General features: G+C 45.5%; 1 protein-coding gene across 1 annotated transcript in view; it reads right to left on the reverse strand.

Moving 5' to 3' along the window:
• Window positions 1-23,603, reverse strand: part of LOC126106753 (peroxidase-like) — a 143,959-nt gene extending 120,356 nt beyond the window's left edge. The window contains exons 1-2 of the mRNA XM_049913125.1: window positions 23,565-23,603; window positions 13,330-13,463 (exon numbers count right to left, since the gene is read on the reverse strand). Of these exons, the coding sequence (XP_049769082.1) occupies window positions 13,330-13,462 (133 nt within the window). The 5' untranslated portion in view covers window position 13,463; window positions 23,565-23,603. The remainder of the gene's footprint in view (window positions 1-13,329; window positions 13,464-23,564) is intronic.
• Window positions 23,604-26,047: the final 2,444 nt, after the last annotated feature.

Genomic DNA, 26,047 nt, shown 5'->3' on the forward strand with positions numbered 1-26,047 from the left:
TTCACCACGGCGGCGACGAATGCATCTGCAGCCATCACTGCAGGACAATTTCAAGCGGGTCTGGTCCGAAAACACTAAATTTTGCCACTCAGCACGCAATTGCCGGCGTGCATGTACCCATTGTACATTGCATGGTTGGTGGGCTCTGGTCAGTGGAATCAGACGCAATACCATGGTTGCCACCATTGTAGCAGTCTGCAACTCGTGGTCTTGCGGTAGCGTTCTCGCTTCCCGAGCACGGGGTCCCGGGTTCGATTCCCGGCGGGGTCAGGGATTTTCACCTGCCTCGAGATGATTGGGTGTTGGCTCTGAGCACTATGGGACTTTAACATCTATGGTCATCAGTCCCCTAGAACTTAGAACTACTTAAACCTAACTAACCTAAGGACATCACACAACACCCAGTCATGACGAGGCAGAGGATTGGGTGTTGTTGTGTCGTCTTCATCATCATCATGCATCCCCATTACGGTCGGAGAAAGGTAATGGCAACTCACTTCCGCTAGAACCTTTCCTAATATGGTGGTGCTGGTCTCCCGCATCGTCCCCTACGCTCTGTCGACGAGTATGGGACTTCATCACCATCATCACCATTGTAGCCAGCAGAAGACGGCGTCTAACCGTCGGCGCAGACATGTCCACACCCGTTAAAGTGCTCCAACATCGCGTTAACACTGTGGAAGAAGCCGTTTTGTCCGTTACGGTCAAACGGACAAGATGGCGGTCATCTCGTGGTGTGTACGGGCCTTTCTTCTCCACTGGTTCCACATACGCCTCACTGCTCAAGAAGCGTGCCTTGTACGAGCTGCAATGTCACGGAACGACAGACCCACCTCCCGCAGACCAGTCATTCTGGCCCATTCGAGCGCATTCACATTCTGGTGTTACATCCTGTCTTGTCGGAGAGCCATAGTGCCACTTGGTTAAACGTCCGGCCAAACAAAAAAGGGCGCACGTGCACTCCACCTCTCTGCCATCAGTCACTTACTACGGTTCCGCAGTTCTGCACGTCCTCTAGTCGTGGCATGTGGCAGGCCATTGCTTCTGAGTGTTTCTTTTTTTACACATAGTAGTGTATTTTTCAAACAAAGGAGGAGGAGACTGTACAAGAAAACTCTTATACCCGCAAATAAATGTTTCAAAAATATTTTGTTTTACACTGTATCTCTTTTATCCTGAACATCCCAAATACCTATTGTACAGAAGCAAAATAAAAAAAAAATCTGTCAAGAAAATATGCTTGTCTTGTAAATTTCTTCTATCTTGAATGAACCTTTGGTTGTCGAGACACATCTTTTTCAGATGGAGTCCAGACAATTTGACATGAGTTCAAAAGCTGGCTGGAGTAAATCGCTGTAAAGAAATCTTAAAAAAATTCGCCCGAAGAAATGTAAAATCACTATACGACGTCGTATTAGTAGACGAAAATATTCCACATTTGGTTCGGACTCATGTAAAAATATATAAATTTTAAATGTGACTAACTTGAGAACAAGAAAACAATATCTACCTAAGAAGATTTTTTGCACTGTTTGTGTAAAAACCTGAAATTCAGTCCTTCTACACTACCAGGTCAACAGTATCTGCACACCTATGACTAGATAATACGGCGGCTATGTCCACGCTTCGCCTTCATGACAGCTTGAACTCTGTTGCATACGCTTCCAATTGCGTGTCTCGATATCTGTGGAGGAATGCCGGTCCATTCTTCATCAACAGCCGGTACCAGAGTAGGCAGTGATGCTGGACGCTGTGTCTGGAGCCAAGTCGACGTTCAAAATCATCCCAAAGGCACTCAATTGGATTCATGTTGGGTCTTTCGGCAGGCGAGTCCATTTCAGGAACGTTACCGTCCACAATCAGTTGCTTTATGACAGGGTTCATCGTCACAGTGATATGAACTTTCATCGTCTCCCACCTGTTCCTCTATTGTAAAAAGCACACAATCCCGTAAAATATGTTCATATCCTTAGGCATTTACCGAGCGAGGTGGCGGTGCGGTTTGCACACCGGACTCGCAATCGGGAAGACGACGGTTCAAACCCATGTCCGGCCATATTCATTCAGGTTTTCCGTGATTTCCCTAATTTCACTTGAGGCAAGTTGCGGGACGGTTACTTTGAAACGGCACGGCCGACGTCCTTCCCCATCCTTCCCTAATGCGATGCGACCGATGACGTCGCTGTTTGGCCCCATCCTCCAAATCAATCAATGCTTCCGGATTTAGCATTTTCTTTAACGCAATTATCGGAGCACACCCCAAGTACCAAAAACATCCCCACGTGTAATACTTCAAAAATGGCTCAAATGGCTCTGAGCGCTATGGGACTTAACTTTTGAGGTCATCAGTCCCCTAGAACTTAGAACTACTTAAACCTAACTAACCTAAGGACATCACACACACCCATGCCCGAGGCACGATTCGAACCTGCGACCGCAGCGGTCGCGCGGTTCCAGACTGTAGAGCCTAGAACCGCTCGGCCACACCGGTCGGCTGTAACACTGCGTCCCCCATATTTCACTGCTGGCACTGCATCTCAAGGCATTCGACAAACCCAAACCCTTCCACTGGGTTGCAACCGGGTATAGCGTCACTCATCACTCGAAATCACTCGTTTCTAGTCACCCACAGTACAGTGTGGTCGGTCTTTACACTAAATCAGGCAGCGCCTAGCACTGTTCAAATGCCTGAGGCTAGCAGGACAGAGCGGATTATGTTGTGAAAGGGCCAAAATGAGTTCCTGTCACTTGCATTCAACATACAAACTTTATTTATCAACACACAATACTACAAAACTTAAATCGATCTCCTTTGATTAACTTTAGATCGGCTGAAGACCACATTCAAAATCCAAGACACAAGGCTTAAGCAAAATTGGAATACAAGGTTCTTCTGGAGATTTTCTAAATCTTCAATCTAATCGGCTGAAAGCTTTAGCAATTTAATTTTAATGCAACTAGGCTGGAGGTCATATTAAGCAATAAGAGGAGTTCCAATTAAAAGGCAGAAGGCTTTATCTTAAAACATTTCATGCAAATTGGGCTAAAGGCCCTATTCAAAAGCATAACAATCTAATGCCTTAAAGGCAAGAGGAGAAGATTAATTTTAGAGATATTAAAACTTGGCTGAATGCCGCTCACCAACAAATAATTTAACGGCTTAAGCCCTAGAAATAAGAGCTTCAATTTTAAAGGGCAGAAGGCTGTATCGTAAAACATTTCATATAAAATAAAGACTAACAATCTCATGTCTTAAGGGCGAGACAAGCACATTAATTTAAGAGATATTGATACTCGGCTGAAAGCCACACATCAACCAAATAACTAAAATCCAAACAGGGAAATTACTACATAACACACAAGGAACGGCCCTCAGAACGGCCCTCAGAAGTTTACAAGGGTTGGCCTTGGTGAGACACGCAGCCTGTCCAACGACTTCTTAATCTGGAGGGAAGCCAACTGACAGACAGCCAACCGACCAATCAACCAAATCAGTTCCGCTGGACACAACCAGCAAAACTACCACAAGATTTCAATACACGACACACACACAATACTGGCGCCCACAACGACCAACAACAGCTCAGCTTTCGGACTACACGCCGCACTGGACAGCAACAGCACGATGAGGAAAATTCACTGCTTAAAATTACGTCAACGACCAAGGCAGGTAACCGGAACGTCAACGGCCACAAGGCAGAAGATACTGCTGGTGATCTTCCATAGCAGGGAATAAATTAAGTTAAATTTCACAGGAAGACGGCTGGAATCTTAGCCGACTTAAATACACACACATTGTTGCTCGCGGGAATGTCCCAAAAGCGACAGCCAGCATCAAACGAATAAATGTAAGCAGTTGAGGCTCGGTAGTAAGTTAAGTGAGGACAACTTTCATGTCCAAGATCGGTGGGCGAAGAACTTCGTAGCACTCGCAAGCAGCACCTCACACTCCAACCGCGCGTGCACGCCGCCAGCGGCTCCAGCCCGACTCTGCGCGACGGGGTCTTGCTTGCTGCTCCACGCCAACCGACCGACTGGACTGTTGGTCCGTCCGCGACTGCTGCTTCGTCGCGACTGCACTGCTGGTGTGTCTCCCACTCACTCCCTACCCGACACACGGCGACCCGGAAATACTATCGGTTGCTCCAGAGATGGTACGACAGTGCGCTTATCGGTACGCGCTGCTGCTGCCACTCAGGGGCGAGTAAGGCAGAAAGTTAGTGACGCCAGTAAATGGAATAAGAAAACGAGGCGTCACTACCGTAATAGAAGATGACACAAAATTAATGGGATGAACACGAACCATGCACGGCTCAATTGTGTGCCGAACTGCGAATGATTTATGGAGGTGCTCTCTCAGATTTTCTCGATGTGATGGTACGCTTCTGGGTCTTCTGCCAATTTGTCCCTTCCATTTTCTGCACAATATTTTTACGACCGATCTAGCCATCGGTTGTCAGATATGATGTTATGTGTACTCACTGTGAGGACTCCAACTGTAACACTGTGCAGAAAACGGAAACAACTCGGTAGAACAAAAAAATGGCTCTGAGCACTATGGGACTTAACATCTATGGTCATCAGTCCCCTATAACTTAGAACTACTCAAACCTAACTAACCTAAGGACACCACACACATCCATACCCGAGGCAGGATTCGAACCTGCGACCGTAGCAGTCGCGCAGTTCCGGACTGAGCGCCTAGAACCGCGAGACCACCGCGGCCGGCCTCGGTAGAACATCTAGAAGCAAAATATTCATTTTTGACCTGCTTATTAGTTCTTTTCAACGTATCAGTAGAAACTACTTACCGTTACCAACTATTCGTTGTTCTTCAAACGAATGATGCCAACAACTCAGTTCCAGCCAAAAACTGAACATCTCCTTTTTTTCTCCCTGTGGCGTTCAGATATACATAAGAAATGAAACACAGCCGGCAAGCTCTGACCGAACGTGCCGCAAGAAATGCGTTTCTATGACGTTATTATGCGGACGGCATATCGTGGCAGTCGGCCGCGACCGTAAACAAGCGAGGACTAAGAACGTCCGAGGGGTGAGGGGCGGTGCAGGGAAGTAAGACCCGCCTCCCTGTCGAAGGGCTGCCACCTTACTTCTGCGACCTGTGCTTTCACGAAAGCAAATTTTTTTTTCTTTATTGTATTTCGATTTCCCCCATCCTCCAGAGAAGGGGGGGGGGCGGGGTCCGAGCAGCGTAATATGTCGCTCTTCAGCCTATAGATAAAGTTAAAAAAACATAATGAGGAGACATAACAATAAACAGAGGCGATAAAACGGTGACTGTTTAAAGCAGGTACATGGCGAAAAAGTTGTGAAGAAAAAATAAAAAACAAAGAGGTCGGTAATGCTGATTAATAAATCTTAGGAAACAGACAGGCACAATTAAAAAACATGACGACAGTCTCGTTTAACAGAGCACTAGAGTACGAAGGCATATGGGTATGGGGGGGGGGCGGCGGGAGGACCCGGACAGATGAAAGGAGGGTGGGGGGGAAGGGGGCAGCCGATGGAGGAAGAGGGCACAGAAAAAGGGGGGGGGCAGGACGGCCGTGAGAAAGGAGTGGGGAAGACAGTGGAGGGGAAATAAAAGGATTCAGGGGGAAAGAATGGGGGCAATGAGTGGGTAGGTGGAGAAAAAACAGGATGTATGGGAGGGGGCGAGGGGGAGGTGAGGATCATAGTTGATAGGAGGGATAAATAGAGGGAGAGAGGGCATCATCTGGGAGGGGGAGTTGACGGAAGTCACCTTGGTTCAAAATGGTTCAAATGGCTCTGAGCACTATGGGACTTAACACCTGTGGTCATCAGTCCCCTAGAACTTAGAACTACTTAAACCTAACTAACCTAAGGACATCACACACATCCATGCCCGAGGCAGGATTCGAACCTGCGACCGTAGCAGTCGCGCGGATCCGGACTGAGGGCCTAGAACCGCTAGACCACCGCGGCCGGCGAAGTCACCTTGGGAAAGGAGATGAAGGGTGTAGAGATTTAGGGTAGGGGGGACACAACAGTATAGGCGCGGCAGAGGGTGCGGGTTGGAGAGGAGAGGAGCAACCATGGGATGAGGGGGATCAAGTCGGCGGGAGGTGTAGAGGACGTGCACATGTTCGAGGAAACAGAACAGATGGGGGAAACGAAAGAAAAACTGACATAACAATCATAACGGAACCTGATTCCATTTTTTTTTTTTTTTTTTTTTGTGAGAGTGGCATTAGAGTACCTTTATGCACCAGGATTAATCTTTTGACTCATTTCAAAATAAGAAAAAAAAAGAAGCCATTCACAGCACAAAGCAAATTGTAGTACACAAAGCATTTGGTAGTGGCTACAGCGCAATTGTTTGCTGCAGTTGGCAGTGCTAGTTTAGGCACGACCTCTACCATTAGCTTACGCAACCATAGTTCAAAACACTCCCCACTTGAAACTACCACGATGTAGTGTCCACATAAAACCATACTTGGTTCATCATAAAAATAAACCTGATGCAAACAAACACAAACGGAATGATTGGTCAGCAGCCGCAACTCTCGTTCACTCGTGTTGTTCCGCTCTTAGAGGTAGGTCCTAGTTATGTATTATATACCATAGTAGGCCCACTATGTCACTCTAGATGAAACTTTAAGACATTCTGGGTATTATCAGCCACGTAATTTTCATTTCAAAAATCGTGTACAGTCACAGTCTCTGTAAACGTTACTTATGCTCTGATTGTCTCACTGTTGATAAGTACCGTGAAAATGGATGACACTCCCTCCTGACTCATGGTGAAACACGTGCGTGGAACACCGTTAATGGCGAGAAAGAAGTGTTGATGTTATCCACAAGATTATAGACAGAAATCTGCTTTGACGTGTCTTGAGAAACATTATGTAATAAAAAAAGGCACGGCATATTAATTGTATGCGTTCCAAACTCGGTAACGTTATAGGTTGAAAATCGTGTGAGCTGGTGGGTGGCGATTCAATAAAAGAATACATCCTCAACGGAAGTTATGTTCTCTGCACGTAATACAGTAATACACTGCCCACCAACCAGCGTTTAGCCGACATCCAACTCCTTGCCTCCCCCAACTGTGGCAGGTGTGGCGTGCCTGATACCAGGGAACACCGCCTCCAGTGTCGCGGTGTTTCAGACGTTTGGAGGGAGGACTTGCCAGTTAGTGAAGGCTCTCATCACGCGAACTACACTGGCCCACTGACAGTGTCGTTGTACTTGATTTTAAATATATTCCGCGTGCAAAGCACAATACTGCTGTGTGGTTAATAGGCCATACCGTCTACGCCCTCATCGATCGGCAAATTCATGATGGACTTGTTTATTTGACTTGCATCTGGGAACAATTTTTGAAGACGAAAAACAAGGACAAACATCGTGAACTCTTTGCAAGTTTCTTGTCAGCAACATTACGTGATATGTATGCGATACTACTTCACACTTAATTTTTTCTCGTGGTGAGCCCATTCTTTCACCTGATCTTTCAGTCTGGCACTCGAGATTCGATGATTCGCAGATTGATCTCATTCTTGGGTTTTTAGTTGATCTAGAAGAGGAAATGGAATTAGTTTTCTCTTAAAAGAGCACTAGGTAACGGAATGAGGTTAAAATTCGGGACGAATTTGAAAAAAAAGAACAAAAAAGAAAGAAATGCTCTGGTTCTCGTCCTATCACCGTGAAAAGAAAGAAAGAATAAAAAACAAAAAGCAAAAAGAAAAGACAAGTAAAAAGTGCACTGGTTCTCTTAAAAAAGGAAAAATAATAACTAATAAAAAACAAAAAACAAAAAAGGAAAAGAAAAAAGCTCATTAGTGTCTTTTTCGGTTTGAACACCTAAAACATTTAATTATGAAATTTATCAAATATATGGTAATTAACTCTTACTTAACCATCATTTTCAAGCGAAATGCTCGTCTTCTAGTTTCTAATTACATAACGCACGCAAAATTCCGCTTTTCATTGCTAATACATTCATTGGGAATGAGCACGGCTCGCTCTCAACTCCTTCTATATCGGACCTCGAGGAACACATTTACTTCTATGCTGATAACTAGGCGATCAGCAACAGAGTCCCAAGTCACCAAAAAATCCGCGTTTCCTCCTCCTCCTCTTTTGTGACGGGCTGTTCCACATGTCGCCATCGTTCGGCAGTGACGTGTCAGAAAGCTTCGAGCATTCCCAATCATCGAAATTTTATAAAAGATTGTTAAAGATTGTTGAAGTTGAGAAAATATTACATAGTTAAATTTTTTGGAGAAAAATCAGAAATATGGTATTCTGTTCGAATATGCCCATTGTTTTGTGGGACAGATGTAGTCTCACACAAGGCAGAGGGATAAGCTTCATAGAAACAAGGAAAACTATAATTTTCACGAACACGCTATACAAATGCCGCATTTTTACACTTGTCACCCTGCAATCTGAACCCAATAGAACTGATATGGAGCCAAGTTCAGGGATTTTTCACGAGAAATAACAAGACATTTAAGCTACCAAACTAATGCTCGAAGCTTTCTGACACGTCACTGCCGAACGATGGCGAAATGTGGAACAGCCCGTCACAAAAGAGGAGGAGGAGGAAACGCGGATTTTTTGGTGACTTGGGACTCTGTTGCTGATCGCCTAGTTATCAGCATAGAAGTAAATGTGTTCCTCGAGGTTCGATATAGAAGGAGTTCAGAGCGAGCCGTGCTCACTCCCAACTATGCGTTTTCTTGAACTTGGCTGTCGATCTGTGTTTGGTTTCCCGCCGTTGTTGCGGTTATGCCGTGGTTCTCCCTCCATCTACGTGTGACAGCAGCGATGTGTATCGGTATTTGCATCGTGTACCATTTTTGATCTCGTGCATATAGTTTCCGGCTAGGGGGTCTGCAGGAGTGAGGACCAGGGAGGATCTCTGTGCGGTGCAGTCGGCTGGGTCCGCTGGCGGTCCCATCGCAGTGTCGGACCGTGCGTGGAGCTCTTCCGATCGCTACGAGATTTGTGGCTCACCGACCCAGGACGTCAAAGTTGAGTGGTGCGTTAAGTACCCAAGCCACAACCGTTCATGTGTCGTTCGTTTCGGTGATTCGCTGTTGGGAAGTTTTTCCTGTGGGCAACAGCGAGTGTTTGCAATGGTGAAATCGAGCCGCCGTGCGGTGGAGTTAACTATATTGGTTCACTACAATTCAAGTGCATGAGCGGAACTTTCTGTCTTGTGGCTGTTAGTGTTCTGGTTACCTGCCCTGACCACACAGGCAGTGAGTGCTCCTTTTTAGTGAAGTTAACTATATTATCTTATTTCAAAGTCAAGTGTACCAGAGAAATTTTCTGCCTCGTGGCCGTTATTGTTCCGGTTACCTACTGTGGCCACTAACGTAATTTCCAGCAGCGTCCTTTCGTCACTTGTTGTCGCTGTCCAACATGGTGTGTAGTGTTGACAGCTTAATACATATTTCATTGTGGATAATTATGTCCATAGAAGTTTGGTCTTTGAGTTCTTATGTACCGATCGGTGGCGAGCAAGTCGTTTGGTCGGTTGGTCTGTGACTGTCTTTTGGTTGGGTTACCGACGGATCAAGTGTACTTGGGCCCACTACCTCTCTCAACTAAATGAATGTTAACGTTTTAATGTTTCGCGGGCAGCCCCCTCCCCCCCCCCCCCCTCTCTGGAGGCGTCTGAGTGCAGTTGTCTGTACTGTCCTTTTCATGGGTGTTTAATAGTCTGTTGGTAATCTATTACAGCCAACGTTTCAAAAAAAATTATTGTGTTTTATGTAAAACAGTTTATGTAAATCAATTGTGAGCCTTCAGCCACTTAAAACCTTATTCTTAAATTTAGTTATTGTCGTCGCGCTGCTTTTTCATTTTGCGTGTGTTCGACCATTGAAAATTTAAAGGTTAAAGTATTTTTGAATTTTTGGAAAATCAACTGTGGGCCTTCAGCCGCTTAAAGCCTTATTCTCAAAATTTCCGCTTAAGCGAAAACATTGCCGGATTCCGCCTTAAAAGATTATTGTAATATATTTTAAAATTTTGAAATTTAATTGTGGCCGTCAGCCGTTTGTATTGCACCTTGCATATGTTTGTTCTATCTACTTTTGCCTTGAGGCTTTCCATCTAGCTGTCATATATATGTACATATTTTAATTATTTTATTTGCTATTTTAACTGCATTTTTATCTGGTTTATTTTTAAGATTTCTTGTTTGGAGGCCTTCAGCCGTGAAAGATTTGGAGTTTGAGACTCGTAAAGTTCGGCTATGTGCCGCTTTGGTTGTAAATGTGTTATTAAATTACAATGAATTACAATTTTAAGGTGAAACTGACCCCAACCTTATTTGGCCCTTTCCACAATCCTAATCACCTGGTCTGCCCAGCGGGTTGATCACAGAGATTACCAGACGACTGTCTGTAATACTTTCAGCGGCTTCAAATGGAACCCATAACTCACACAGAAAAATTATGCTTCTTAAAGTCAGGAATTTTTATCACTCTTGTTTTTAATTACAATACTATGTTATCTAAGGTAGAGAGCGTCTTATGTTTTCCGTCTGGTCAACTAAGAAGTGGATCGCCTGTGTTTTACCTTATATTATTTCCTTCTGTTGAAAAATTAAATGACATTAAAGACTATATTGATCTCTACTCGTCTCTTTTTACGCCTTTACTACAACTGTTCACATCACTGTGGGTTAGTTGCATCAGGTTGCTGGCTAGTGATCTAAAGGTTAAATGCGCCGGTAAAGCATAAAACATACCCTCATTGTCGGACGTAACTGTACTCGAGACAGCTTGGCTTCCGCTCGACGTGAAACGAAATCCAATGAGGTTGCAGCAAACTGGGAAGAATACACAGTGTAATGCTTACATGAGGTTTATTGTTCTGGAAATGGAAATGAGCTTTTGGCGTCATTGGCCGGGAGGCCCCTTGCGGGGCAGGTCCGGCCGCAGTGGTGCAGGTCTCATTACATTCGACGCCACATTGGGCGACCTGCGCGCAGGATGGCGATGAAATGATGATGAAGACAACACAACACCCAGTCCCTGAGCGGAGAAAATCTCCGACCCAGCCGGGAATCGAACCCGGGCCCGGAGGACGGCAACCCGTCACACTGACCATTCAGCTATCGGGGCGGAGAGGTTTTTTCATGATGAACGGAGTATACAGGGTGTTACAAAAAGGTACGGCCAAACTTTCAGGAAACATTCCTCACACACAAATAAAGAAAAGATGTTATGTGGACATGTGTCCGGAAACGCTTAATTTCCATGTTAGAGCTCATTTTAGTTTCGTCAGTATGTACTGTACTTCCTCGATTCACCGCCAGTTGGCCCAATTGAAGGAAGGTAATGTTGACTTCGGTGCTTGTGTTGACATGCGACTCATTGCTCTACAGTACTAGCATCAAGCACATCAGTACGTAGCATCAACAGGTTTGTGTTCATCACGAACGTGGTTTTGCAGTCAGTGCAATGTTTACAAATGCGGAGTTGGCAGATGCCCATTTGATGTATGGGTTAGCACGGGGCAATAGCCGTGGCGCGGTACGTTTGTATCGAGACAGATTTCCAGAACGAAGGTGTCCCGACAGGAAGACGTTCGAAGCAATTGATCGGCGTCTTAGGGAGCACGGAACATTCTAGCCTATGACTCGCGACTGGGGAAGACCTAGAACGACGAGGACACCTGCAATTGACGAGGCAATTCTTCGTGCAGTTGACGATAACCCTAATGTCAGCGTCAGAGAAGTTGCTGCTGTTCAAGGTAATGTTGACGACGTCACTGTATGGAGAGTGCTACGGGAGACCCAGTTGTTTCCGTACCATGTACAGCGTGTGCAGGCACTATAAGCAGCTGATTGGCCTCCACGGGTACACTTCTACGAATGGTTCATCCAACAATGTGTCAATCCTCATTTCAGTGCAAATGTTCTGTTTAAGGATGGGGCTTCATTCCAACGTGATCAAATTGTAAATATTCACAATCAACATGTGTGGGCTGACGAGAACCCGCACGCAATTGTGCAATCACGTCATCAACACAGATTTTCTGTGAACGTTTGGGCAGGCATTGTTGGTGATGTCTTGATTGGGCCGCATGTTGTTCCACCTACGCTCAATGGAGCACGTTATCATGATTTCATACGGGATACTCTACCTGTGCTGCTAGAACATGTGCCTTTACAAGTACGACACAACATGTGGTTCATGCACGATGGAGCTCCTGCGCATTTCAGTCGAAGTGGTGGTGGTGGTTAGTATTTAACGTCCCGTCGACAACGAGGTCATTAGAGACGGAGCGCAAGCTCGGGTTAGGGAAGGATTGGGAAGGAAATCGGCAGTGCCCTTTCAAAGGAACCATCACGGCATTTGCCTGAAACGATTTAGGGAAATCACGGAAAACCTAAATCAGGATGGCTGGAGACGGGATTGAACCGTCGTCCTCCCGAATGCTTCAGTCGAAGTGTTCGTACGCTTCTCAACAACAGATTCGGTGACCGATGGATTGGTAGAGGCGGACCAATTCCATGGCCTCCAGGCTCTCCTGGCCTCAACCCTCTTGACTTTCATTTATGGGGGCATTTGAAAGCTCTTGTCTACGCAACCCCGGTACCAAATGTAGAGACTCTTCGTGCTCGTATTGTGGACGGCTGTGATACAATACGCCATTCTCCAGGGCTGCATCAGCGCATCAGGGATTCCATGCGACGGAGGGTGGATGCATGTATCCTCGCTAACGGAGGACATTTTGAACATTTCCTGTAACAAAGTGTTTGAAGTCACGCTGGTACGTTCTGTTGCTGTGTGTTTCCATTCCATGATTATTGCGATTTGAAGACAAGTAATAAAATGAGGTCTAACATGGAAAGTAAGCGTTTCGGGACACATGTCCACGTAACATATTTTCTTTCTTTTGTGTGATGAATGTTTCCTGAAAGTTTGGCCGTACCTTTTTATAACACCCTGTAGACAAGTCCTCCAGGTCTCGCAGTCAACAGTGTCTGACGGGTCCTCCTTTCCTTACTGACCGAGCGAGGCGGCGCAGTGGTTAGACACTGGACTCGCATTCGGGAGGACGACGGTCCAATCCCGCGTCCGGCCATCCTGATTTAGATTTTCCGTGATTTCCCTAGATCATTTCAGGCAAATGCCGGGATGGTTCCTTTCAAAGGGCAGGGCCGATTTCCTTCCCCATCCTTCCCTAATCCGAACTTGTGCTCCGTCTCTAATGACCTCGTTGTCGACGGGACGTTAATCACCAATATCCTCCTCCTCCCTCCTTTCTTTACTACGACCACTACAGGTGCAGCGCTGGTGCGGTAGGCTTACTCACTCCTGGTGAGGCGCAGCTGGCAGGGTTTGCCCTCAAATACGGACAGCGGCACCACGTTGTGCCCGCAGCGGTCCCCCACGGCAGCAGGCAGCAGCAGGTACACGGCCGACACCGCCAGACACGTCGCCAACATGCTGCGGGAACACACACACAACACGCCGTGAGCAGCTGGTCGCTAGGGTAGCTGGTTGGTGAGCAAGTAGCTCAGCTAGCCGGTTCTCTCTTAATTGGATTTCGGGTCGTGCCCGGGCAGACAGTCACAGGAGATACGAGGGCTATCCACAAAGTACATTACGTTTTCGTTTGTGTCCGTTAGGGGCGGGGCTAGCGCGGCCATCTTGGTGTCATGGCATTCCGCCGCTCAGTCGGCATCCTGCCGTGCTAGTGAGACGTTCGTGCTGTACTCCGTTGAGCTACTGTGACAGTTTGAAATGTCAGCGTTAATTGAAAATGCCGCGAAGTGTGAAGTGCGTTCTGTAATAAGGCTTCTGACTGCGAAAAACAGTACACCGATAGAAATCTATCGGCATCTTTGAGAAGTGTATGGGGACAACATAATCACTGAAGGTGGAGTGCGTCAATGGGTCATAAAATTTAAAAATGGCCGAACTAACGTTCACGACGAAGAGCGAAGTGGAAGACCCAGCATAGTGACTGCCGAACTTGTCGAAAAAGTCGATGCCGCGGTCCGTGAAAACCGTAATTTCACAATAACGGAACTCTCTATGAGTTTTCCACAAATTTCACGAAGTTTGTTGCACGCAATCATTACCGAAAAGCTTGGTTACCACAAGTTTTGTGCAAGATGGATAACAAAAATCTTGACAGAGATTCACAAAAATCAGCGAATGGCTGCAGCGTTAACGTTTTTGGACGCTTACGAGAAAGATGGCGACTCATTACTTGATCGCATCGTTACTGGTGACGAAACATGGGTTAAGCATGTGAACTGCGAGACAAAATTGCAGTCAATGCTGTGGGGGCATACAAATTCCCCCCCCCCCCCCCCAAAAACCCAAGAAATGCATGCAGACAATGTCGGCAAGGAAGGTGATGGCGACTGTCTTTTGGGACAGAAAAGGTGTGATTTTTATGGATTTCCTGGAAAGAGGCACTACAACAAACTCTCAAAGGTATTGCCAAACTTTGCACAACCTCAGAAGAGCAATACAAAACAAGCGCAGGGGAAAGCTGGGCTCAAAGATCTTGCTGATTCACGACAACGCCCGGGCCCACACGGCAAATGCCACTCGTGAAGTTCTCGAATCTTTCAAGTGGGAGTTGTTTCCTCATCCGCCGTACAGTCCCGACCTGGCACCGAGCGACTTCCACTTATTCCCAGCAATGAAGAAGTGGTTGGCTATGCAGCGTTTTGATGACGACGCACAGCTTCGAGAAGAGGTAACCACGTGGTTGAAGGTGCAGGGGGCTGAATTTTACGACGAAGGAATTTCCAAGCTCGTCCATCGCTACGATAAGTGCCTTAATTTAAATGGCAACTATGTAGAAAAGTAGTATTTAAGTGTGGCTTTCATCTGTATATAATAAAAAAAATTCCAATACTTTATTTATTTTTACTACCAAAACGTAATGTACTTTGTGGATAGCCCTCGTATTATATTACAAGTGGTTTTGTCAATCCATGGTAGACATTATGAAGTCGTACCCTCATACGACGCAACGCAGGATTAACAGAGGACTGATCTGACATAAAACAAGATTTACAACTAGAGTATACGAAAACGAGACTAAAATGGAACACAAGAGATACACTGGTAGTATACTATAAAAATCCTTCTGTGGAACATAGTAAGAACCGGTGAAACTTCCCCATTGTATGCAAAGAATGACAGTGCTGGAAAAACTCTTACGTTATTTGATTTTCACACAGCTGAGCAAAAGTGAACGTACTCAGACAGATCTCTCTTTACTTGGTCTGATCATCACTAAACTGACACACAATATTTATAGCGCAACGCAATCTGACTTTCAATAATCCCTACAAAAGAACGGCCCTGACTAACAATAACCTATACCTTTCACGAATCACTTACCTCACAAAAATCGTCGTTACTCGGACTACCACAATACAGCGAGCGCCAAAACTGCCAGATAAATAAAAGATTCAACCTACTGAAGGCACCAACTACCGATAGGCATAGTCAGCAAATGAAAGATTTTGATAGAGAACAAACAATGTATTTACCTTAATAGTGTTCAAAAGTCATAATATATATGTATCAGTTCATGACATCCAGTCTTACAAATTTCCTTTTTCTGCTATGTAAGTAGGTTGTTTAGGTTTTTATGTTCATAACGCCACGTAGTGCTCTGTATGAAAATCGATGACTGCGCTGTGTGCAGTCTGTGGCTGGTTGGACTCATTGTTGGAATATTCGTTTGTGTAGTGCTGGGCAGTTGGATGTGAACAGCGCGTAGCGTTGGGCAGTTGGAGGTGAGCCGGCAGGACTGGCGGATGTGGGGAGAGAGATGCCAACGTTTTGATAGGTTACTATGAGCGGACGATCTGGACGTGTGTCCGTCAGAAAAAGGAAATTTTTAGACTGGATGTCATGAACTGATATACAGGGTGTTACAAAAAGGTACGGCCAAACTTTCAAGAAACATTCCTCAAACACAAAGAAAGAAAATATGTTATGTGGACATGTGTCCGGAAACGCTTACTTTCCATGTAGAGCTCATTTTATTACTTCTCTTCAAATCACATTAATCATGAATGGAAACACACAGCAACAGAACGTACCAGCGTGACTTCAAACACTTTGTTACAGGAAATGTTCAAAATGTCCTCCGTCAGCGAGGATACGTGCATCCACCCTCCGTCGCATGGAATTCCCGATGCGCTGATACAGCCCTGGAGAATGGCGTATTGTATCACAGCCGTCCACAATACGAGCACGAAGAGTCTCTACATTTGGTACCGGGGTTGCGTAGACAAGAGCTTTCAAATGCCCCCATAAATGAAAGTCAAGAGGGTTGAGGTCAGGAGAGCGTGGAGGCCACGGAATTCGTCCGCCTCTACCAATCCATCGGTCACCGAAACTGTTGTTGAGAAGCGTACGAACACTTCGACTGAAATGTGCAGGAGCTCCATCGCGCATGAACCACATGTTGTGTCGTACTTGTAAAGGCACATGTTCTAGCAGCACAGGTAGACTATCCCGTGAAATCATGATAACGTGCTCCATTGAGCGTAGGTGCACGAAACCAAAATGGGCTCTAACATGGAAATTAAGCGTTTCCGGACACATGTCCACATAACATCTTTTCCTTATTTGTGTGTGAGGAATGTTTCCTGAAATTTTGGCCTTACCTTTTTGTAACACCCTGTATACATTATGACTTTTGAACACTATTAAGGTAAATACATTGTTTGTTCTCTATCAAAATCTTTCATTTGCTAACTATGCCTATCAGTAGTTAGTGCCTTCCGTAGTTAGAATCTTTTATTTAGCTGGCAGTTTTGGCGCTCGCTGTATTGCAGTAGTTCGAGTAATGAAGATTTTTGTGAGGTAAGTGATTCATGAAAGGTATAGGTTATCGTTAGTCAGGGCCGTTCTTTTGTAAGGATTATTGAAAGTCAGATTGCGTTGCGCTATAAATATTGTGTGTCAGTTTAGTGATGATCAGAATAAATAAAGAGAGAACTGTCTGAGTACGTTCTGTTTTGCTCAGCTGTGTGAAAATCAAATAACGTAAGAGTTTTTCCAGCACTTTCTTTACATGCAAAGAGGAAGCGTCACTGGTAAATCACCATTTGTACACATTTGGGATATCCCCAGTTCAGTTCACATTAACGTCTACACAAGCTGTTTCCATAAAAGCGTACAAAAATTTGACGGAACATTCTATGTTACATTGAACAATTTGAGGCAGCGAACCTGGGGTCGGAGAAGCCAGCTTAAGAAGATAATAGGAATAAAATCACGTTACTGTGTACAATTTTTATTTACATTAGTTACAATTAGATAAAAATACCATCACTGACACATTGAAGCCGGCCGCGGTGGTCTAGCGGTTCAGGCGCTCAGTCCGGAACCGCGCGACTGCTACGGTCGCAGGTTCGAATCCTGCCTCGGGCGTGGATGTGTGTGATGTCCTTAGGTTAGTTAGATTTAAGTAGTTCTAAGTTCTAGGGGACTGATGACCACAGATGTTAAGTCTCATAGTACTCAGAACCATTTTGACACATTGAACGTGCCACTTGTTCTGTACCTTACCAACTGTGCTGAAACTGACGGCCATCAACCTCAATGCAAGCATGATATCGACGAACGAGATCTGACGCACCATGGGAAATATCCCTGCTGTATATCGAATCATATCATGGGCAGCTACAATTATGGCAAATAATTCCATTGCCGTATCCACTGGGGTCTCATACGCATTTGGCTTTAGATATCGACATAAAAAATAGTTCAGGGAATTCAGGTGACCTCTCAGGCCATGGTAGGGGACCTCAGCTTGCACTCCAGCGACCTGGAAATACAGCACTGAGATGGTTGCGCACATCCAAAATGAAGTGACGCGGCGCACCATCCTGTTGTTTCCACATCCTCTCACGAACAGCCAAGAGTACGTTCTCCAACAACTCAGGTAGAACTCTTTGCACGAAGTTCAAGTACAGGTGGTCATTCAGATGGCTGGGTAGAACAAAATCTGCATCATGATTTCCCAGTACTCATGCTCGTCCCCCTTGTTTCCTTGCGGGAAATAAAGAATGTACACGTAAAAAAAAGTATGTGTAAACTTTGACGCATGTTTGATGTACATAAGCTGGAAAACAGTAAGCCTAGAAAAAGCGGTAGACAAGTTTACTTCCATATCTCCTTAAGTTGGTTCCTCCGACTACTGGTTCTCTACCTCAAATTGTTCAGTGGAGCATTCTCTATGTCCTGCATGCCCTTACGGAAACACCCTGTATTTCTAAATTAACAATTAAATGTTCGTATGTCCTGTGAGAATTGTTTCAAAAGCTGTGGATAGAGAAATGAATATTTGGGCAAGTCCATAAGTATCGTCTAAACAGAACAGGCGAATAGTTTACAAAACCAGAGTCATGTATTGGAGGCACAGGTATAAATACACCAGTATCAGAAACGTGTACATGGGAGGTACATCTTGACATAAATTTAGAGGCTGAGCGTTAGCATGTGGGGATATGGGCAGTTTGAAAGGGTACAGTACCACCCAAAATTGAATATAGGTACAACATACTTCATTATTCTTGTCAGAACAACTTTTTTTTTGTAAAAATAACTCAATTTCAATTAATACAGCGAAGCCGGATACCAGTGTGGGAAAGAATGACAATTTATTTATTTAATTGATCACATGTGCACTCCCACAAAATAAATCCCTGAATCCAGTTTGGTGAGATCTGTGAAATGAATGAATGTATGGTCGTCTGCTAACCGCAGATAGTGAATGTGAATATATGATCATCTTTGAGACGATCCTTTGGCCACCTTTGGTGGGACCAAAGAGATGAAACTTACCGGAGCTTTGAGCGCCTGAAATGTGGCTGACCAATACAGTAGCATGGTGTTCCTCCACCTCGACAGAGGTGCGAGATGACCTGAAGAACGGCCATGTTTCAGCATTCTGCCGCTGGATCTTGTGCTGTTAAGACCTGTCTTAGGTGTGCTCCGTAAAGACAAAAGAGTGGAGACATGGTATGCATGTGGAATATTTAAGAGTAGTTTGAAATAATAATTCCTCTATTTCAGGAACTTTTGTGGGGAGAATTAAATGTCAGGCAGGTAATATTAATGGGATCGTAGTAATCTTCGGAAGTGACCAACGGTCACAATGAAACCACGTGTAGCAATAAGTTGAAAATACTTCCGTGTGCTTAAGTTAAGCTGAATTACTAGCGTGTGTACTATAAGTTGAAATATTTAAGGAATGGCGTGTGCAGGACTTGAAATTAGAGACGAGTACTTCCACGTGGTGAGTACTGTGTGAGTCTCAATCTGTGTATGAGACAAAGGATAAAGAGAACTACTTGTCCATGGTATCAGTTGAGGACTCGCGTGTGTGATGAATATGCTCTTAATATTACTTTGCATGTTATGTTTCCGTGTGACGCTTGATTCAAACTATAATACTCTGAGAGAGAAGCAAGGTGAGTCAGCCGTCTATCCAGCAACGCCACTTGGCTTGCATTGCACAGGAAGACGTGCATATATCTCCAGAGTTCATAGTAGGAAAGAAGAATTACGAAGTGGGGCAGTGTAGTGTGAAACTGGGATGAATGCTAATTGAAGTGGGAAAGCTGAAAGTGATAATGTTGTGACTATTTATTGTGTTGTATTCCATGTTGCAGTGTGGTGTATGTCATGTAATTTGGGTATGTGTGGTTTGCATGGGAGAGTAGCTAGGTAGTTGCAGAGGTAGTGGGTTATGCGTGTTCCTTTTGTACCGCTCGGACTGGAGGAAAGTTTCGTGATGATGGTTGTGAGAGTCGAAGTGTGAGATATAGCAAAAAGATCCACCATCCTATCCAGAAAGTGCACTGTAGCGTTGAATAATTACGAGACCATAAGATAGAGAATCACCAATGTAAAGCCATGCCCACTGGGCGGAATTTCTCATGTGTCATTGTTGTAGGTTATAGAATTTGTGTGTTTAGGTTATAGAATTTATCGGAATAAATAAGATAGTGAAAAGAAAAAGATTGGTGGCCTTTTCCTTCGAATTGTATGTTGTCATGATATCCAGAATTTATAATGTGTGCGCCACTCATATTCAGTGCGATGGCCACGTGTTGATAAAAGCCGTTAAATAACAAAAAGAAAATGTGGTATTGCCAGTGCGTAGTGAACAGTCAGAGTTCTGTAAATTACTGATAGTCAGATGAGCGTTTCAGTTGCGCATTATTCATACAGGAGGATAATTTGTAACTTTATTGTGAGTACTAGAGTTCATGTTACTCGACAGATAAGAATGAATCCACTCGCTTGGCAGACCACTCATCTTGCGGGCCTGACTGCTTGATTCCACAGTATGAGCAAGGCATGTGGGTGCCTCTCAAGTTAATTTACCTTTGTTATTCTTCTGGCATTCTAAGTACCAGTAGCAGTGCGGGAAGCTACATTTTAGTGTTGTCACACCTGATGACCTCTTTCAGTAGCTTACACATCGCAGTATCGTTGGATGCTAAAAAGGTTTGAAGCTACTCGAGTCCGAAGATTAGTTGCATAGCCGTTTATGTGATACGTGTTTCGAGGGCGTTGTAGAAACGTATGGTTTGGATCTTCTTCCTCTCCGCAAACACAAAGGAGCGTGGCGCTTAGGCTTATCCTATAGAGGTGTTTGTTGAACTTCTAATGATCAAATTTCAGCGGTGCTATAACGGTCGAGAAGCTACTCGTTATATTTTACTATACCATGGTACTTTTGGAACTGTGGGATGAAATAGTACCCAGTGACTGCCTTTGATTTTAGATATCTGCGACCATTCCTCTTGCGGGTCCGAACAACCAATTTCATTTTCTGGTATCCCAGAGTGGCGTTTCATCCATACCACCACGATGTTGCAACAGTTCCTGCGCATCCGAACCACAACTTCGACAACTATATGTGAAGATGGTATCTGTTCTTTCGGACATGTCCGAAACAACAGATACCATCGGTGACCATGCAGCTCTCTTAGCATCCTCAAATATACAGCAGATATTTGAGGATGTAGGTTGCAAGTGATACTCTGGGTTGAGGATGTTGGCACAAGAGAGGAATTCGTGGCGGACCGCGTCAGACCAGTCAGAATACTGAGGACTCAAAAAAAAAAAAAAAATGTTTTATTCTTGTGACTCTCAGTCTGACGTCTGCTTTTCCTACTATTTGTTTTGTGTGGTCATTCCACTTAGACCATTGTGGATAGTTACTCGTAGATATTTTACGGTAGATACTATTTCCAGCAATATCGATATGAAACGAATGGGCTCGCGTTTCGTGGCAATAAAAAAAAATAGGTAGAGGAGCGTACCAGGGTTACCAGTGCAGGAATTTGAGGTCGTAGATGCCATTGGAATAAAGAAACGAATATTGATGGAAATGAGGTGTAACGAAAAAGAGATGAGAATTATTGGCATGGTGGTACCAGATGACTGTATCAGTTTTATTATGGGAAAGAATATTCTGGTACAATCCCCTGACGTCGTGAGTTTGGAGAAGGTAAGTGGTCCGGAGAATACAATGAAATTTGGAAATACTGATGTTATTCTCAGGCGCTATATCCCTCCAGATTCTTTAAATATGATATAGGGAGTTACCTAATATGATATGAGCATTGATTTGGTAAAACTTGAAGGCAGTCTGAATGCTCACAGATACGTGGTGTGCGAGGGTTGGCACTATATGTAGTGGCTGGCAGTACTTCCGCCTCCTGGACTTGTGATGTCACTGGTGGAGCTGGTTGTTTATCAGAGAGAGGCAAGGAGGTTGGTTGTTGGTGCTTAGAGTTGGAAGCGCAGTCCAGAGCTGGTCGGACGGGTGACACTGTAGTTGTGGGTTGCCTGTGTTTGTGGTGGTGCCCACTCGTCAAGCGTGAACGTAGACGATGTGGAACTAGCAGTGCTCTTCCTACGCTCCGTGTTAAGAGTACTGACATTTGTGACTCTCTTCTAGCAATGCACTATGTGTCTGGACACCTGGCTGAAAATGACTTCGTGGCGCACTCCATCGATAACGATGGAATTCAGTATGGTCTTGGCCCACCCTTAGCCTTGATGACAGCTTCCACTCTCGCAGGCATACGTTCAGTCAGATGTTGGAAGGATTTCTTGGGGAATGGCAGCCCATTCTTCACGGAGTGCTGCACTGAGGAGAGGTATCGATGTGGGTCGATGAGGCGTGACACGAATTCGGCGTTCCAAACCATCCCAAAGCTGTTCTATAGGATTCAGGACAGATTCTGTGCAGGCCGGTCCATTACAGGGATGTTATTGTCGTGTAATCACTCTGCCACAGGCCGTCCATTATGAACAGTGCTCGATCGTATTGAAAGATGCAACCGCCATCCCCGCATTGCTCCTCAACAGTGGGAAGTAAGAAGGTGCTTAAACATCAATCTAGGCCTGTGCTGTGATAGTGCCACGCAAAGCAACAAGGGGTGCAAGCCCCCTACATGGAAAACACGACCACACCATAACACCACCACCTCCGAATTTTACTGTTGGCACTACACACGCTGGCAGATGACGTTCACTGGGCATTCGCTATACCCGCACCGTACCATCGGATCGCCACATTGTGTACCGTGATTCGTCACTCCACGCAACGTTTTTCCACTGTTCAATCGTCCATTGTTTACGCTCCTTACACCAGGCGAGGCGTCGTTTGGCATTTACTGGAGTGATGTGTGGCTTATGAGCAGCCGCTCGACCATGAAATCCAAGTTTTCTCACCTCCCGCCTAAATGTCATAGTACTTGCACTGGATACTGATGCAGTTTGGAATTCCTGTGTGATGCCTTGGATAGATACCTGCCTATTACACATGTCAGTCAACAGACGAGTTCGGCCTGTACGCTTTTGTGCTGTACCTGTCCAGATATCGGGGTGGCTCTTATTGTCTGTGACGGGGAGTCAGTTGAAGGTCGAGATGACACATATCCGGTAGTACTACTAGACGTGAGTACATATCAAAATAGACATATTAATGGTGAAATTCTGCACAGGGAATAAATGTTAACACACTGTAGTGCGCATTTGACAGCCAGTACGTTACTGTAAACTGCGTTCATTTCTTTTATACATAAACTGAAGTCAACGTCAGTCATACATCAACTGATGTATTAGGCATGCCGGGCATTTTGTTGTCGTTCAGCTTGCACTTTAGAATGGCTACAAGGCCGAAATCATGAAAGTGTGAAATAAATGAACAGCAATTTACAATCAAATAGTAGAAATTTCTTTCAAAATGTTCTACACGTCTGTGGTCACCCGTAATGGAAAAATCATTTTCTGTAGAAATTTCGGGAGATGTTCCAACAAGAGTCAGTTTTCATATTACTTCTTTCCATATATAACAAGGGGGGAAAATCAGAGAAACTAGTTGGCATGCGGAGCTTTATCGACAATCGATCCTCTCACGCGCTACTCGTGATTAGAACAAAGAAGGACCACAGGGCGTGAGGCACTCTCCGCCAGACACTTGAAGGTGCTGAAAGTGCACACTTAGGAGTAAAATATGGCGACTCGTTCCTTTACCTGCGATGTTGCGTTGACAACGCCCAGGACACTAAAGGTGTACAATGTGTGAGGCTCGTTTTAAAGCGCGACCGTCACGTGTAGGAAATGGTGCCGAACGCTATCTAATCGGCGAGCTGGAGGCAATAATTGTAGCTGCGGGGAATTCGCTCGTTAAGGAAGAGGACACGCCCAACAGGTTTCCAATCAGAGGCGTGCCTGCCACGACCAGAGTGGGAACATCTAGACACACACACACACACACACACACACACACACACACACACATACGCGCGCACACTCCCTCACGGGCAGACACAACATCCGGCGTCAGATGGACACCTCCTGTAATATCCATGTTGCTCCTGCACTTTTTATAATGTCATCTACCCACCTATATTGAGTGGCAGACAGAGCGAGGTAGCGCATTTGTTAACACGCTGGAGCCCGCATCTCGTGGTCGTGCGGTAGCGTTCTCGCTTCCCACGCCCGGGTTCCCGGGTTCGATTCCCGGCGGGGTCAGGGATTTTCTCTGCCTCGTGATGGCTGGGTGTTGTGTGATGTCCTTAGGTTAGTTAGGTTTAAGTAGTTCTAAGTTCTAGGGGACTGATGACCATAGATGTTAAGTCCCATAGTGCTCAGAGCCATTTGAACCATTTTTTTAACACACTGGACTCGCCTTCGGGAGGACGACGGTTCAAAGCCGTGTCCGGTCATCCTGATTTGGGTTTTCCGTGATTTCCCTACATTACTTCACGCAAATGATGGGATGATTCCTTTCAAAGGGCACGGTCGATGTCCTTCCACATCCTTCCCTAATCCTAGCTTGTGCTCCGTCTCTACTGACCTCGGTTGTCGACGAGACGTTAAACACTAATGTCCTCCCCCTCCCCTACAATAGAAGTGGCAGGCTCTCCTCTGGAGGCTGCCAAGCACTACCCTGGAACACGAAGTGAGTCTGCAGGCAAGAACTTCAGCGTGTCAGGGGTATCCGAATCCACAGCTATGTACTTCTGGCGCAGCGAGAGAGATCAACCCAGGTGATGAAATCATGATTGTCATCAGTGAACCTCGAGACTTCGGCGCTGTCTGGCAAACGAGGAGTTGGAAGGGCTACGTTCACATCATTAAGAGATGAAGGAATTACACACATTGTCTGCTAGTGGGCACTGATTTGATTCCATGGGGACAGTTGAAAATTTGTGCGAGACTGGGCCTCGAACGCCGACCCCCTGCTTACTAGGCTAACGCGCTCACCACTGCGCCATCCGGACACGGCGCTCACCGCAATGCAGAGACTACCCTACCGCGCCTCCCCGCCACACCCTAACTGCCAGCTCGTCCACACACTACTACTGCCCCTTGCCCACTATCTTCACTGCTCGCGGCCTTTCACCGATTCCCAAGAGTTCGAGCTTGATGTGCGACCGCACTGAAGAGATCACTGGCAGCCCCAGCGTTGATCATGTCTGAAATAACAGACACCACACAAGTACAGGGGACTGATTCCTGACTGGAAACTAAGGAAAAAAGGTCCTATGAGCATGTGTCTGGAAACGGACGGTATGCACGTAACGACAACAGTTCTTCCCGGAACACAGTACAGAGCTGCATCACATACAGCAGGCTGTTCCAACCGAGCTTCAGGGAGCTGGAGCGCTCCAGAGCGGTCACTGCGGCAGCTCGGAGCCCGCGTGGAGGGGGAAAGCGAACTCACTGCCCCCTGGACGCATGCAGCCGCCAACTGACGCAATAATCCGTGTTGAGTGACAGCTTGTACCTCTATTGGAGGATAGCTTTCTATTCATTGAGAGGGATGGTCGTTCGCAGTGTCTTGTATGTCATAAAGTATTTAATTCTGCAAAGAGGTACAATATACAACGACATTATACACATCTTCACGCAGCGCACTACGTTCAGGTGGAAGGCGTTGTACGCAGATAATACAGAGGGTATCAAAACATGCAACATAGTTGGTGTTCTGTAATGCGTTTATAATTTTCAGGTGAATGAGAGCGGAGAAAACACTACTGAATGTACAGTTCGAGCAAGCTACAGGGTCGCTCACATCATTGCGACGAGTAGCAAGCCGTTTTCGGGGGACCACTCGTAAAATCGTGCATGGTAGCAGTTGCAGAATGTTTGTTTCCAAGGGAGGTGCAGGCAATTGAAGGGGTTTGCCTTTCGAAACAAACAATGTCTCGTCGAATCCTGGACATGGCAGCGGATTTAGAGACACAGCTCAGGAAAAGGCGGAGAGCTTTGTTGCATTTTCGCTAGCGCTTGACGAAAGCACCGACATATCGGACTGTGCTCAGCTTGCAGTCTTTGTGCGTGGTGTCGACATGGAGCTGCAAGTAACTGAAGAACTCTTGGATGTGGTACCACTCGATTACACCGCAACAGGACGCGATATTTTTGAAGCTGCTTGTGAATCAGTGGACAATATGAATTTTCCGTGGGATAAGCTCCATTCTATAGCGACAGACGGTGCACCAAAAATG

Source organism: Schistocerca cancellata, chromosome 10 (assembly GCF_023864275.1).
Source record: "Schistocerca cancellata isolate TAMUIC-IGC-003103 chromosome 10, iqSchCanc2.1, whole genome shotgun sequence".
In the NCBI taxonomy this organism is placed as follows: Eukaryota; Metazoa; Arthropoda; class Insecta; order Orthoptera; family Acrididae; genus Schistocerca; species Schistocerca cancellata.